Genomic DNA, 16,639 nt, shown 5'->3' with positions numbered 1-16,639 from the left:
TTCATTCCTGTAGTACCATGGATCAATCCAGATGCCTACCCTAAGGATTTTGGGGTTTTTTCTTTGGGTTAATCCTTCAGCTCGACTGTGTAATCATTTCAGGACCTGTTTGGGACTGACTGAGAGTTCACATTGCAAGTTTGCCTATTCAGATTTACAGTTTGATGTTCAATTTAGTTGATATTCATTTTTGTATTGATCCATCCAAGGGGTTTTTCTTTGTTGCTGGGATATTCTTAATACTGAAGGTTTACAGAGGGCGTACCAATCATGAGGGACCGCCCTCTCACTTTTTCCTCTGACTCCATCTGCTGGAAGGGGGACATAACCCACGGTCTGGACTGATCCATGGTACTACAGGAATGAAAATTAGCAGGTGTTATGAACCCTGCCCACGGAGCTAACCCCCGCGAGCAGGCCCTGCTTACCTCACCCCACGCTGCTTCTCCCGACGCGGCCGTTGTCGGGCCTTCCGGTGCGGCTGGAGCCATGGACTTGCCTTCCCCTGCGTCCCGGAGTCCGCCCCTGGTATCCGTCTTCACTGTGGCCGGAGCCGCTGACTTTCAGTGTCCTCTTCGCAGTTGGAAGCCGCCGCCGATGTCATCTCCTCTTCGTGGCGTGGAGGCCGCATCCCCGGGCTCGATTGGCGGCTGGAGCTGCCCCCTGGGTCTCCTGCAGCGACTGGAGCTGCTGCCGTCTTCGGGGCCTGCGTTCAGGCCCAGCCCTGCTCTTACGCGACATTGACGCTGTGCAGTCCGCAGTCCTGCACAAGTTCCTGCTTCCTCCTTTAGGCGCCGGCGCGTGCCTCTCTATAGGATTTCCTGCTCCAGCCCTATAAAGGGCTGCTCCATCACTTCAGTCTTCGCCTTGCATCGGTGTTATTTCACTCTGGAGGCTCCTGCCTGCCAGAACTCTGTCAGGTCTTCTTCGTGGAGCTCTTCTTCGTTTCGTCTTCATGTCATGTTTAGTCAAGTCTTCGTGCCTGAGGTCCCCGTCCAGGTGTCCTGGTGTCTCGTCTTGATCCTCTGCTTCCTGATGTTCCAGGTTCCTTGGTGTCCTGCCCTTCTTGGTGTTCATGTCTGCACTCCTGAGCCTTCTGGTCCTGTCAGCCCGGCTCCCTCGGACGACATCTTTCCCGAGTTGGAGTGGCCTGCAGGTGGACTGGTGTCCTGTGCTCCTGAGCCGTCATGTCCTGCCAGCCTTTGTGGAGCTCCGGGCGACTCATGGCTCCGTCATCGAAGTTCTGCCTCGGCTGGATTCTTCCCTGTGCTCGTCCCGTTCTCAGCGTGGTCCATGACCAGTCCCCTCAGGCTGTGTAGGGTGCGCAGTGGGACAGGGTGGTCCGCGACCAGCCCATTGTGTCCGCCCATGAAGGTGGGCTGAGTAGGGCGCCCTGAGAGACAGTGCCAATGTTCTTCCGCCCAATTTCTAGTCTCGTTTGGACTTCGTCAAGTTCCTCGTCTCGTCCTGGATGCTGTTGCATCAGTCTTGGTGTCATGTCAACGTCTTGTTCCTGATGTCGTCGCATCGACCCTGGTCCGGGATGCCATCTCATCGACCATTGGTCTGTGATGTCTTCGCATCAGCCTTGGTGTCATGTCCTCAACTACCTTGGTGTCATGTCTTGTTCCAGCCCTTGCCTCTGATGCCATCTGCATCAGCCTTGGTGTCATGTCTTCGTCTGTGATGCCGTAGCATTGATCTTGGTGTCATGTCTTTGTGTCAAGGCCTGTCTGCCCTCATCATCAGGCCAGGCCTGCTTCTCCATGCCGATCCAAGCGGCAGGTCTGAAAGGGCTCGGAATGGTCGGAGGACCATTCACATTCCAACATCATCATGTTGTTGGCCTTGGGAGCTTGCAGGCCTGGCAGAGGGTAAGACCGTCTGCCATGCTGGAACACGCCATCAACCCTCGGTTCAGTCCTGGATCCGTCCGGGGTCGGGCTGAGGCCCAAGGGCACACGAAAACATCCCGATACGGAACAGCAGGTAAGGAAATAATTTTCTTGTATCCGTTAATAACTCTCTTGCTCATTTAAGGGAGGGAAAAAGTTTTTTTTTGCTTTGATGCAGAAAGTATCTGTATCAATAAGAAATATTGAAGAATCTCAGGCTGCACAAGATCCTATATAGGGTGATGTCAGTGATTTAGTTGTTCTCATTCTTCATGTCCTGGTAGGGTAGCAAAACCCATCCATTTAGACTGGTCTGGTGTAGAAAATCCCTTTAGTGACTTACCTAAGAGATCCCTTGGCCTGGCTTTGGTTAGACTCAAGAAAAGAAAATTAGCGGGTAAGATCACATTTTTCCTTCCTCTTCCCCAGAAGCAAAACTGGCCCAACATTTGCATTGGCTGTTTCTAACTGCAGGTATCGGCTTGTGCTTGGTTTTGCTGTTCCTGCTGCACACACTGTGGAGGTGATTTCTAGAAGCAAAAAGAGGTGCTGCAGTAACAGCACACTGACATGCATCAGACGTGATTCTGATACAGAATTTAGCTGCGGTTGTGGGAAAGGTGAACTGATACCTGCATGGTAAATTCTAGCACTGCTATTTGTATCAGAAAATGCTAAGTGGATTTCCTCCTTCTCGCCCACTGATCCGCTGATTGCAAGGTGAGCAAAATTCGGACGTTCTCAGAAATGAGCAGTCTTCTAGTGACAGAAAAACATCTCTTCAATATCCGAATTTCACTCCTAAAAGCATCTTTTGTTCAGCGCAGCAGAAAGCTACTGCGTGTGACCACCAAGCTTTAGCAGGATTGGACCTGAGACTCTGATTTGGCTATCAGTTTTATTTGTAGCTGACCCAATGACCACTTTGGAGAAATTTCTGCAGCTCTAGCTACATTTTTTTAAATTTCCTTTGAATGTTTTGCAGTTCTGGATGCCAGAGGCCTGGGCAGGGGAGAGATGAACATCAAGGAACTCTGGCAGAAACTTCTCCTGGATACTGACACGCAGCAGCTTGCCCCGGCTGCGCATCGACTGGCTGGCCTGCAGGGAGCGCTGTGGCTGGCAGCAAACCAGCTGGAAAAGCTCCAAATCCTGCTTGAAGCCCTCTGTTGTCCCAAGGTGAGGAGGCCGCAGTGTGTGTGATTCGAAATGGAGGCTTGTGGGTGCTTGATTGATCCTGGATAATTTTTAGTTTTGGAACATAAGGGGAAACGCAGCTCTCATCTTCCTCTTCCTGTTCCTCCCTGTAGCAGCTGGGCTTCCTTTATTGTAAATTTAGCCCTGGGAGGAAGAGTACCAGAGACTTCCTCTGCTCAAAATAGTGTCAGTAAAATGTCCTGTAGGCATGCCTTGACACTTTCCTCGTCAGACAAAATAGAAGTAATACTTTTAAAATGTCTGTGCTTTTTACCGTACTATATAGGAGTGCTGCTCAACTAATGTCCTTGAGAAAATTCTTCCTGTGCCGTAGTGCTGGCAGCCTGAGCATGATCCTTCTCCCTGGGCTGCATTCTTTTGGACAGCGCCCCACATCTCTTGCTTGATGCTTCTGCTCCTCCTTCCTGTTCTCATAGTAACCGGTCAGCATTGAGGAAGACCGGAGGGGAGGGGGCAGGAGCAAGGAGCCCACACAGGAACAGTGAAGGGCAGGGGAAGAGCCTCTGCTCCAGCCTCTCCCTGCCCCCCACCTGCTGCCTGCTAGGCTGTGCTCTGTTTACTTGCAGGCTGATGCAATATCAGGCGCTCAGGTCAGCACGCTTCTAAACGCAAGGTTGGACGCGCAAGACTTATGCCCGATGCAATACTGGGATCAGCATGTCCAAAACGAGTGTCCAAACCAGCACGTAGCTAATAGAGCTCATCACATGTCTATTCTTTGTACATGAGGCTATTAGTTATTACCACCCGATTTAAAAAAAATTCCCACATGGCCATTTCAGTCTCTGTACACTGCTCAGTGCTCAACTCATTGGTTCCCAGACAGAGTAAAAAAAAAATCACTGGCACTGCTGTAACTCTTCACACTGTCTCCCACCCAGCCCCTCCCCTAATGAAGAGAAAAATTGGCAGCAATTGTCACTGCTTGTCTTTCTCTGATGACTGGAACAGTGAGTAAGGCTAGTGCAAAACAGAGAAGATTAGAAGTGGCCCATCAGTGCTAAAAATCCAAAAAGTTTAAACTATTTTTAAAAAACTCTGTGAAAGCTTTTTCCTAGTATGTCCTTCTCTGACCAAAGCTAGAGAAGAAATACAGTGCTTCTCACACATGTTCAGACAGACCTTCTGGTGGAAGTGGGTCAGCATTACTTGATCAAGATATCAGCAATAGTCTGCTTTAGAAAAATACTTCACTGTGATTTGTTGTTCCCTGTACGTACCCGGATTAGTCCAGACTACTGGGTTTTGCCTCTCTTCCAGCAGATGGAGACAGAAGAAAACTTTGAGAACCTCTTAAGTTGATGTGCTACCTGCAGCTCCTCACTATTTCTCTGTCTCCAGCAGATGGAGTATGGTACAAAACCTATGATTCTGACCCTGTGGGGGTTCTTGCAAAACAAAAAAAAAGAAAAAGACGTAGCAGCAAATCCAGTTAACTTTTTTCTCTTGGCTGTCAAGGTAAAATAGAAGGGTAGTTGTCCTCCCAGGGTGTTGGCAGGTCCTAAGGGACCATTCTCCCTGTTAGCAGGCATAAGGTAGCTCAGGTTGGTGACCTGGTGGGCTCCTCTATTGGACCGCCAGGGGTGAAAGCAGGTGGACCGGTTCCCTCCCCCCCCCAGTGGGGTCCTAGAGTCTTTAAGCTCTCCTTGCAAAAAAAAAAAAAAGGGAATTTTGGTTTTTTTGTGTACTTTCTTGGCAGTGCTTGCAATGGCAGATATTGCCATTGCGACTGGCCTTAGAGGATCGACTCGCACTGAAGGGTCGACTATTTTGTTTTTTTGGTCTGTTCCTGCTCCGTGGTGTGGTTCGCGGGAGCTCTAAAGGCTTGATATGCAGCGTGGCGCTGATTGTGAGGCCTGCGGGGAGCCGACTCAGCAGCTCTCCCGGTCAAGTCTCTGTGCGCATTGCCTCCCTGGTGGGGAAGGTTCTTCCAGCACGGTGGCTGCTCCAACGGCCAGACCCCGTGGGGCGGGTAGAAGGGCTGTTGGGAGGGAGAGCGAGGCTGTCCTGTTCCCGCTGAGCATGGGAACAGCGGCCATTTTGGATCCTATGCCGAGTGGCTGTGAGGCATCGGGCGGGGGAGCGGAGTTTTCCCTGTGCTATCACCGGCAGTTTTGAGCCCGGGAGATCCCCTGGAATCTCCTTTTTATTTCCCACTTCTTCCCCCTGTTCCCCCGGTGGGGGATTTTCAGGGCCCACCTGCTTTCTCACAGGACTTTATTTTCCTGATGCATCAGGCCTATCTGGCCAGCCAGGACAGCCAAGCCCACACCGGCGGCCCAGGAGGGTCTAGGCTTCCGGAAGGGCCACCTAGCAAGCGGCCCAGGCGGCAGGAGCCACAAGGGGCAGTTCGGATTCAGACAGTTCATGGCCCCTCTGATGGTCTTGCTGGGGGGGAGCCTGGGCTAGGGCAGGCCTTGGGCGAGGACCCTTCATCAGCTTCCGCACCTCCGGTGGTGGTGGACCTGGGAGATGAGCCAGAGAAGGTGGCGCCCCTAGATGGCGATGATCCTAGGATCGTTCGTCTCTTTCAGAGGGAGGAACTTAGTCCTCTCATTCCGCATGTCCTGGTGGAGCTGGGAATTGCAGCACCTCCAGAGGACTCCAGTCTGGATTCCTGGGACCCAGTCCTGGCAGGATTACGGGGCCCAGCTAAGACCTTTTTGTTTCCTCAGTTGATACAGCAGCTCATGACCTGGGAGTAGGATACTCCGGAAGCAGGTCTGCAAGTGGGTAGAGCTATGGATAAGCTGTACCCCTTGCCAGAGGAGACCCTGGAGCTCCTGAGGGTCTCGAAGGTGGATGCTTTGGTCTCAGCGGTCACCTAAAGGACTACCATTCTTGTGGCCGGGGCAGCGACCCTCAAGGACCCATAGGACAGGAAGTTCAAGGTCCAACTCAAATGCATATTTTAGGTCTCGGCTCTGGAGATCTGAGCGGCCGTCTGCAGCAACCTTGCGCTTAGAGCAGGCTTGAGATGTGTTCAACAGCTCTTGAGTGCCAGAGACCTTCCTCCTCAGGAGTCGGCTCAGGCGGAGTGCCTAGAGGCAGCAGTAGCCTATGGATCGAATGCCTTATATGATCTCCTTCGGATCTCAGACTCAAGACATAGCTATTCGTTCAAGCCTACCCACAATTTTCTTGAGTCATCCACAGCCTCCACCAACCGTCAAAGATTATAGCCTCCACAGACTGCCACAGACTATAGCCTCCACAGATTGCCACAGTCTGCCACAGACTTTCACAACCCTTGACCTAAGCTTATATTCTCCCAGCCACAGTAGCTCTTCCCCTCCCTCCATTACTTAATTCCCTCCTATTGTAACCTCACCCTATCCAATTGCTGTAATTGCTAACATTGCTCTCTTCCCAGTTATGTTCACATTTTTCTCTTCCCAGTTATGTTCTCCAAGTTGTTCACATCCTTGTTCATTGTAAGACATATATTTGTCAGTATGTTCTACTGTTGTAATGTAACCCTGTTACTTGAAATTCGGTATAAAAAAGTTATAAATAAATAAATTATAAATAAACTATGGTGTCAACTATATTGGCCAGGAGGCTCTTTTGGTTGCGCAATTGGTCGGCGGACATTTCCTCAAAGGCGCAGCTTAGTATGCTCCCTTTCAAGGGAAAGTTCCTTTTTGGTGAGGACTTGGAGCAGCTAATCAAATCTCTGGGTGAGAATATGGTGCACAAGTTGCCAGAGGATAGGCCAAAGGGGTTTAGGGGGTTTCCCCCAACCCACTCTCGCTTTAGGGGCCAGTGGTGTTTTCGCCAGAATAGAACAGTGGGCACCAGCCAGCGACAGACCTCAGGGAGGTTTCAGTCCTGGTTTCAGTCCTTTTGTGGGCCCTGGACCAGCCGAGAGAGTCCCGGCCAAGGAGCCCTTGCGATTAAATATTTGCAATGAGTTGCGGCCAGCCCGTTCCTCCGTGCCGGTCATAGGGGGACGACTCTCCCTTTTCTTCAAGGAACATCTGACCGGTGGGTACTCAGTATCATCGCTCAATGCTACGCTTTAGAATTTTCTCACCCTCTCCGAGACCGCTTTCTGATCTCTCCGTGCAGCTCGCCGGTGAAACGACAAATAGTCCGTCAGACCATCCACTGGCTGGAGTCCCTGGGGGCTATTGTTCCCGTTCCTCCAGGGGAACGGGATGTTACTCCATTTACTTTGTGGTGCCACAGAAGGCAGGGTCCTTCCTTCCCATTCTGGATCTGAACAAGATGAATAGGGCCCTCAAGGTCCCGCACTTCCTTATGGAGACCTTGCTCTCGGTTATCATGGCAGTGTGCAAGGGGGAGTTCCTGGCTTCTCTCGATCTGATGGAAGCATTTCTGCACATAGGTATATATCGGGAATATAAGAAATTTCTTCGCTTCATGACCCTGGGACCGCATTTCCAGTTCTGCGCTCTTCCTTTCAGTCTGGCGACGGCTCCGCATACTTTCAGCAAGGTAATGATGATGATAGCAGCGGCCCTTCACAAGGAAGGGATTCTAGTCCACCTCTGCTTGGATGACTGGCTCATTCGGGCGAAATTGGAAGCACTCTGCAAACAGGTGGTAGCTGCGGTCGGGCATCGCTTACAGTCCCTGGGATGGTGCTATTATTTAGGAGAGTTGTGGGTGGATCCTTGGACTGGTGGCAGATGACCACGCCCCCGGGGGATGATCCCGAGAGGGACCACCGGTCAGGCTCAGAGTTAGGAGACAGACACACACTAGTTCTTTTATTAGACAGTATACTGAACCACCAGAGGTGGCAGTAGTGAGCTGGAATGCCCGGCTGGGCTGTAGTCCCTCAGATACTGGAACAGCAATCCCTGAACATAAGAAAATGCCATACTGGATCAGACCAAGGGTCCATCAAGCCCAGCATCCTGTTTCCAACAGTGGCCAATCCAGGCCATAAGAACCTGGCAAGTACCCAAAAACTAAGTCTATTCCATGTTACCATTGCTAATGGCAGTGGCTATTCTCTAAGTGAACTTAATAGCAGGTAATGGACTTCTCTTCCAAGAACTTATCCAATCCTTTTTTAAACACAGCTATACTAACTGCACTAACCACATCCTCTGGCAACAAATTCCAGAGTTTAATTGTGCATTGAGTAAAAAAGAACTTTCTCCAATTAGTTTTAAATGTACCCCATGCTAACTTCATGGAGTGCCCCCTAGTCTTTCTACTATCCGAAAGAGTAAATAACCGATTCACATCTACCCGTTCTAGACCTCTCATGATTTTAAACATCTCTATCATATCCCCCCTCAGCCGTCTCTTCTCCAAGCTGAAAAGTCCTAACCTCTTTAGTCTTTCCTCATAGGGGAGCTGTTCCATTCCCCTTATCATTTTGGTAGCCCTTCTCTGTACCTTCTCCATCGCAATTATATCTTTTTTGAGATGCGGCGACGAGAATTGTACACAGTATTCAAGGTGCGGTCTCACCATGGAGCGATACAGAGGCATTATGATATTTTCCGTTTTATTTACCATTCCCTTTCTAATAATTCCCAACATTCTACTTGCTTTTTTGACTGCCGCAGCACACTGAACCGACGATTTCAATGTGTTATCCACTATGACGCCTAGATCTTTCTTGGGTTGTAGCACCTAATATGGAACCCAACATTGTATAATTATAGCATGGGTTATTTTTCCCTATATGCATCACCTTGCACTTATCCACCCTGGAGGCTGAGCTGTAGAGAAACTGAAATATAGTGAGTAGGCAGGGTATGCAGAGTTCCTGGACAGAACCTGTTGGTAACACTCACACAATGTCTCATAGAAGCCCAGGAGCTGGAATGAAGTAGACCCTCGAGGAGCGAGTAGCGAGTACCTGGTTCCAGAGAAAGCTCTGAGAGTGCGATGGTAACTCACAGATGTAGTAGGCAGCGATGACTTCCAGGCAGAAGTGAATTCCAAAGTCCGGGAACGAGGGCCCTCGAGCGAGTACCGGTTCCAGACTGCAATCTACAAAGTAAGAGAGGGCGAGGCCCCCGAGGAGGGGGTTCCCTGGTTAGTCCAAGGAGGCAGAGTAGCGTAGATAAACGAATCCATATCCGTATCCTTATCCTTGCTAACTCGAGTTGTTAGCAATTCAGAGACCTTTAAATATCTGAAGCGGATGACATCATCTCAGGGGGTCGCCCCTGAGGTTCGCGCCACTTCTGGTATTTGAGGCGGGGCCGCGAGCGCGCCCCTAGGCATCAAGTCAACATGGCAGTTTGCAGCTTCAAGCCAATCAGGGGAGGCCGGACGAGGACGGCCGAAGAACACCGCGGCAGCCAGCCTTCCATCAACCCCGGAGGGAGTCGTCAATGCGGTAAGGTGGGCGGAGTGGAGACGTCTGGCAGCGACGGTCACAACAGTCCCCCCCTTCAAAGGGCGATCTCCTCTTAGGGTACCAGTTTTAGGTTTTGAAGGATGCGCGAGATGGAATTGACGAAGCATCTCTTTGTCCAGGATATTGGTCTGAGGCTCCCAAGTGTTTTCTTCGGGACCGAAACCTTCCCACTTTGGAAGGTATTCAAAAGTCTTGCCTCTTTTACGAACATCCAAAATCTCTTCGACTTTGTATTCTAAGTCGTCTTCTGCATTGATGCCAGGTGGATCTTGAGTCTTGGAAGAAAATTCGCTGAGTATGAGTGGTTTCAACAATGAAACGTGGAACGCATTATGAATGTGGAAGCTAGGTGGTAGCTTCAGACGATAGGTGACATTGCCAATACGTTGAAGAACTGGGAATGGTCCCACGTAGCGAGGAGCAAACCGAGAGGAGGGTAGTTTGAGTCTGAGGTGCTTGGTTGACAACCAGACCTTGTCCCCTGGCTTAAAGACGAGTTGGCACATGATGCGCATCGTAGTACTTCTTAGCACGGTCACTTGCTTTGATTAGCATGTCCTTTGTCTGAACCCACAGTTTAAGGATATCATCAGCAGTGGATTGAGCTGCTGGGGACATCACTGAGAGCTTCAGTGGAAGTGGCGGTGTTGGAGAATGTCTGAAGACCACTTCAAAAGGTGACAGTCCAGTAGATGTTGCTGGATGAGAGTTGATGGCGAATTCAGCCGATGGAAGCAATTTGGCCCAGTTATTTTGTCGGTACATGACACAGGCTCGTATAAACTGCTTCATTATAATTTCATCCGTTCCGTCTGGCCATTTGACTACGGATGGTAGGCAGAGGTGTAGTCTAGAGTGATATCAAACAACTTGCACAAAGCCTTCCAGAATCGTGCCGTGAATTGGGACCCACAGTTAGATATGTGTGAAGGAGGCGGAATATGTGCGCTATGAAGAGCTTTGCAAGCTCCAAGGCTGAGGGTATGCCAGGGAGCGCCACGAAGTGTGCCATCTTGCTAAAGTGATTCACAGTCACCCAGATGGTATTCATTCCTCCGGAAGTAGGTAAATAGACTACAAAATCAGTAGGGATGTGCGACCAGGGTCGATCCGGAACTGGCAAAGGTTGCATTTGACCCCATGGTGGTCCAGAGGCCTGTTGTTCTTGGTGCAGTTAGTGCAGGATGCCACATAGGAATAGGTATCCTTTTTGATGGTAGACCACCAATACAGCTCCTGTATCCTGAGCAGGGTTCGGCGTTGACCAGGATGGCCAGCCAGCTTGGAATCGTGCGCCTAGAAGAGCACCTTCTTCCTGAGATTCTTTGGAATGTCAAGAGGATTTTCTTCGAGTCAATTATGTGCTGTGGCTCATCAGGCACATCCTCTGAATGAAATGAGCGTGACAGTGCGTCTGCTCTGGTGTTTCGATCTCCAGGGCGGAACTTGAGCACAAAATTGAAACGGGTGAAGAAAAAAGACCATCTGGCCTGTCTGTAATTCAGCCATTGTGCATGACGGAGATACTCAAGGTTCTTATGATCCGTGAAGACGGTTATTTGATGTTGAGCACCTTCGAGCCAAGGCCACCATTCCTCAAATGCAAGCTTTATTGCCAAGAGCTCCTTGTCGCCGATCCCATAGTTCTTTTCGGCTGGAGAGCATCTTTGTGAGAAGAATGAACAGGGATGTAAGGCTTTCGAGTCTCCAGCTTGGCTTAACACAGCCCCTACCCCCACATCCGAAGCGTCAACTTCTACTATGAAGGGCTTATTGGGGTCTGGATGCCGTAAGCATGGTTCTGTGGAAAAGGCAGTCTTCAATTTCTCGAAAGTGGAAATGGCCTCTGCTGACCATTTTGAAGCGTTGGCACCCTTGCGAGTCATTGCATTCAAGGGTACAGTTAATGAAGAGTAGTTCTTTATGAAGCTTCGATAATAGTTGGTGAACCCCAGGAATCTTCTTAAAGCCTTCAGGCTGGTAGGTTAAGCCCAATTCTTGATACTTTCAAGTTTGTGAGGGAACATTTGGAAGCCTTCCTTAGACACAATGTAGCTTAGAAAAGGCACCGAGTCTTTGTGAAATTCACACTTAGAGAGTTTGGCGTACAACCGGTGTTCATGAAGACGGTGGAGTACTTGCTTGATGTCTGTAATGTGGGTGTCCAAATCCTGGGAGAAGATTAGTATGTCGTCCAGGTATACCACAATGTTCTTGTACAGCAGATCCCGCAAGATGTCATTCATCATATTTTGGAAAATGGTGGGTGCATTGCACAACCCAAATGGCATTACAAGATACTCGAAGTGGCCGTCTCGTGTATTGACGGCCGTCTTCCATTCATCGCTGTTGCGAATGCGAATAAGGTTGTAGGTCCCCTTCAGGTCAAGCTTTGAAAATATCTTGGCCCCTTGCAGCCTGTTAAACCGCTCCGAGATTAACGGCAAGGGGTAACGGTCTTTGATCGTGATTTCATTTAGACCTCGGTAATCGATACATGGACGTAGGGTACTGTCCTTCTCCACAAAGAAAAAGCCTGCGCCGACCGGCAGCGTTGATGGTCGGATAAAGCCCTTCTGGAGATTTTCTTCAATGTATTCCGACATTGCTTTATTCTCTTTAGCTGAGAGGGGGTACATCTGTCCTTTCGGTGGCTCAGCATTGGGCTTCAGCCTTATGGCACAGTCATATTATGTGGAGGAAGAATATCAGCTGCTTCTTTGGAGAATACATCCCTGAAGGATGTGTATTGGGGCGGTAGTCCTGGCATCGCTGGAGTCGTAGGCATGCATATAGTAGGAGAGATTTCCTTAAGGCACTTCCCATGACATTCTGGGCCCCAGCGGGAGAGATCCAGGGATGCTCAGTCAAATTGGGGTTGGTGTACTTGCAGCCAGGGTAACCCCAGGACGATAGGGTGCATAGCCCTCTCCAGTATAAAGAAGGAAATTGATACCGTATGGAGCGCCCCAGTGCGAAGAGTAACTGGTATGGTTTCGCAAGCCACATTGCCTGGTAGGGGTTCCCTATAAATGGAGGATAACAGTAATGGATCTTTCAACTTGATGAGGGGAATCTTCAGGTCTTCCACTAGACATCTGAGAATGAAGTTGCCTCCTGCCCCTGAGTCCACCAGGGCAGGAGTCTGAACTGTGATCGGTCCATAGGTCAAAGAGACTGGGAGAGAGAGCGGAGGAGATGTCACGGTATGTCCTAAGAACAGTCCTCCTGCAGGACTTAGGCCTGTCCGTTTCCCGGACGAATGGAGCATGTAGAAACATCATGGCCGGGCTGACCACAATACATGCAAAGACCACGCTTCTTCCGAAATCTTATCTCCTTAGAAGTCAAGCGTCCATGACCAAGTTGCATAAGTTCATCTGTATCAGCAGCAGGGATTACTGGAACCATCCGAGGTGTAGAGACAGCACTGGCCTGTTTCAACCCGGGTAACACCCTAGGCCGGAGTTCCTTCACCTTGTCCCGGAGTCGTTGATCAATCCGAGTGGCCAAGGCTACTAATTCGTCCAGCGAGTCAGGTGTTTGGCGAGCAGCCAGCTCGTCCTTTAAACAGTTATCCAGGCCTCTGCAAAAGAGTGTCCCAGTGAAGTTCTGCCGTAAGAGTTTTGAACTCTATGGCGAATTCAGCCAATGGTCTATTGCCTTGCTTCAAATCCACTAAAGCTGAACCGGCTACAGAAGTTCGGGCAGGGTCATCAAAAACGGATTTAAACAAGTCCATAAATCCTTCTATGTCCTGCAAAATAGAGTCCTTGCGTTCCTACAAGGTGGATGCCCAAGACAGAGCCCTACCGTCCAGGTATGAAAGAATGTAAGTAGTCTTGGAGAGAGCTGTAGGAAACAGAGACGGCTGTAAAGCAAAGTGCATGCAGCACTGGTTCAAAAAGCCCCGGGTCTTCTGGATTTCTCCGGAAAAGCGGATTGGAGCCGCCAGTGGTACATCAGTCTTCAAAGCTACCTCCGGTAACTGATCTTCTTGGTTGGAGGCTGTGTCTTGAGCCTTCTGTGTGTGTAGCTGATGAAATGCTGCAGTACGTTTCTCCAAGGCGTCTTGCTGCTCCACAATGCACTGGGCCAGGCCTGGTATGGCCTGCAAGGCATTGAGTTGTGCCGGATCCATGGAGTTAGCAATCTGCTATTATTTAGGAGAGTTGTGGGTGGATCCTTAGTCCAGTGGCAGATGACCACGCCGCGAGGGATGATCCCGAGAGGGACCACCGGTCAGGCTTAGAGTTAGGAGACAGAAACATACTAGTTCTTTTATTAGACAGTATGAGCTGGAATGCCCAGCTGGGCTGTAGTCCCTCAGATACTGGAACAGCGATCCCTGGAGGCTGAGCTGTAGAGAAACTGAAATATAGTGAGTAGGCAGGGTATGCAGAGTTCTTGGACAGAACCTGATGGTAACACTCACACAATGTCTCATAGAAGCCCAGGAGCTGGAATGAAGTAGGCCCTCGAGGAGCGAGTACTTGGTTCCAGAGAAAGCTCTGAGAGTGCGATGTTAACTCACAGATGTAGTAGGCAGCGATGACTTCCAGGCAGAAGTGAATTCCGAAGAAGTCCGGGAACGAGGGCCCTCGAGGAGCGAGTACCGGTTCCAGACTGCAACCTACAAAGTAAGAGAGAACGAGGCCCCCGAGGAGCGGGTATCCCTGGTTAGTCCGAGGAGGCAGAGTAGCGTAGATAGAACAAATCCATATCCGTTTCCTTATCCTTGCTAACTCGAGTTGTTAGCAATTCAGAGACTTTTAAATATTTGAAGCAGATGACGTCATCTCAGGGGGTCGCCCCTGAGGTTCACGCCACTTCTGGTATTTGAGGCGGGGCCGCGCTGCACGCGCGCCCCTAGGCATCAGGTCAACATGGCGGTTTGCAGCGTCAGGCCGATCCGGGGAGGCCGGACGAGGACAGCCGAAGAATGCTGCGACAGCCAGCCTTCTGTCAACCCCGGAGGGAGTCGCCAATGCGGTAAGGTGGGCGGAGTGGAGACGTTGGGCAGCGACTGTCGCAACAGATGGGTGGTCAACCAGGCCAAGAGTCATCTACATCTGTCTCAGGTCCTTGACTTCTTAGGGCCCGGTTCAGTACCCGGCTCGGTAAAGTATTTCTTCCGGACGAAAGAGCCACCAAGCTACTATCTCAAGTTCAGGCAACCGGTGTCCTTCTGGGGACACCGGTTCCCAGAGTCTGGGATTACTTGCAGGTTCTGGGGTCCATGGCGTCCACTATGGAGTTGGTACCATGGACATTTGCTCATATAAGACCCTTGCAGAGGGCATTGTTGTCCCGGTGGGATCCTATGTCTGAGGAGTTTCAAGTTCCCTTACTACTCACGGAGCCTGCCAGCTAGTGGCTGGTGCAAGAACATTTAGCATGCGGAGTAGATCTTGAGGTACCTCAATGAGTGATTGTGATGATAGATGCCAGTCTCGCCGGATGGGGGGCTGTGTGTCAGTCTCATTTGGTCCAGGGTCAATGGTCTCCGGAGGAGGCAACGTGGTCGATCAGTTATCTCAAGTCGAGAGCAGTGTGCTTGGCGCTGCAGAGTTTCCTCCTGCTCTTGCGCAACCGAGCGGTTGAGTACTGTCGGACAATGCAACGGCAGTGGCTTACATCAACCGACAGGGTGGGATCAAGAGTCGCCTGGTGGCCACGGAGGCAGCTCAGCTGATTGTCTAGGTGGAGCAGAATCTGTCCGTTCTGGCTACATCGCACATAGCAATGACCAACAACGTGCAGGCGGATTTTCAGAGGCTAGACCCGGAAAGTGGGAGCTCTCAGATGAGGCCATGCAGCTCCTCTCGCAGGTGGGGGGTTCCCCATCTGGACCTGATGGCGACATTCAAGAATGCCAAGGCCTCATGGTTTTTCAGCCGCCGGAGGGATCACGGAGCTGAAGGGGGTCGATGCCCTGGTCCTTCCATGGCCGAAATCAGTCCTGCTTTATGTGTTCCTCCGTAGCCTCTGATAGGAAAGATTCTTCGGAGAATAGAGATTCATCCTGGTCCGGTGATTTTGGTGGCATCGGAGACCTTGGTTTGCAGAACTGGTCAATCTGGCAGTGGACGGTCCCCTGCACCTGGTTCATCTTCTGAATGAGCTGCGGCAAGGCCCTATATTTTTCCACCAGGCGGATCACTTCTGTCTAACGGCCTGGCTTTTGAAAGGAGGCTGCTAAGGAGTAAAGGCTACCAGGAGGATGTCATCTCTACTCTGCTTCGGGCTCGCAAGACATCTACGTCCTTAACTTATGTCCGGCTTTGGAAAGTTTTCGAATCCTGCTGTGAGGAGCAGAGAGTTCTTCCTCATCAGGCCTCGGTGGCACAAATCTTGGCCTTTTTACAGAAGGGTCTCACTAAGGGCTTGCCATTTAATTCCATTAGGGTTCAGGTGGCGGCCCTGGGGTGCCTCGGAGTCAAGGTTCAGGGCAGACTTCCTCAGTCGCCACCAGCTAGACCTGGGAGAATGGGAGCTGTCCGAAGCCATGCGCCTGATATCTCGCCGGTGGGGCAAGCCTCATGTGGATCTCATGGCGACTCGCACAAATGCCAAGGCGCCACGCTTCTTCAGTCGCAGGAGAGATCACGGCGCGGAAGAAGTCAATGCTCTGGTAGTTCAGTGACCTCGCGACATCCTTCTGTATGTATTTCCTCCTTGGCCACTGGTAGGAAAGGTACTCAGGAGGATCGAGCTTCACCCGGGCCGAGTTTTCCTTATAGCTCCAAAGTGGCCATGCCGTCCATGGTTCGTGGATCTCGTGAACCTGTGTGTGGAGGGACCCCTACGATTGGGTCATCTACCGAATCTTCTTCGACAAGGTCCCATATTTTTCAATCAGGCAGCTCGCTTTTTGCTTTGTTTATTTATTTATTTAAGAGTTTTTATATACCGTAGGTTGCGGAAAAAGGGATATCAGGATAAGGTGATCTCCACTTTGCTTAGGGCTCGGAAGACTTCTATCTTTCTGGCCTATGTTCGTGTTTGGAAGGTTTTTGAGTCCTGGTTTGAGTCTTGGGAGGTGGATCCTCGCAAGGCCTTCATTCCCCTGTTCCTTTCTTTTTTGCAAGACGGGCTTCAGAAAGGGTTGTCTTTTAATTCCCTCAAAGCTCAGATCTACGCTTTGGGATGCCTGCGGGGTCAGATTCAGGGC

The 16,639-nt window shown here is 50.6% G+C and overlaps 1 protein-coding gene across 4 annotated transcripts in view; it reads left to right on the top strand.

Moving 5' to 3' along the window:
* The window catches only part of FANCG (FA complementation group G), a 158,216-nt gene that overhangs the window by 38,826 nt on the left and 102,751 nt on the right, over window positions 1-16,639 (top strand). For all 4 annotated transcript variants that reach the window (XM_029581683.1, XM_029581670.1, XM_029581677.1 and 1 more), the window contains one exon: window positions 2,881-3,074. In XM_029581683.1, coding sequence (XP_029437543.1) covers window positions 2,881-3,074 — 194 coding nt within the window. The remainder of the gene's footprint in view (window positions 1-2,880; window positions 3,075-16,639) is intronic.

Source organism: Rhinatrema bivittatum, chromosome 1 (genome assembly GCF_901001135.1).
Source record: "Rhinatrema bivittatum chromosome 1, aRhiBiv1.1, whole genome shotgun sequence".
NCBI classification, from domain to species: domain Eukaryota; kingdom Metazoa; phylum Chordata; class Amphibia; order Gymnophiona; family Rhinatrematidae; genus Rhinatrema; species Rhinatrema bivittatum.
The sequence above is the reverse complement of the archived record's forward strand: the minus strand, read 5'-3'. Positions and strand labels throughout refer to the sequence as shown.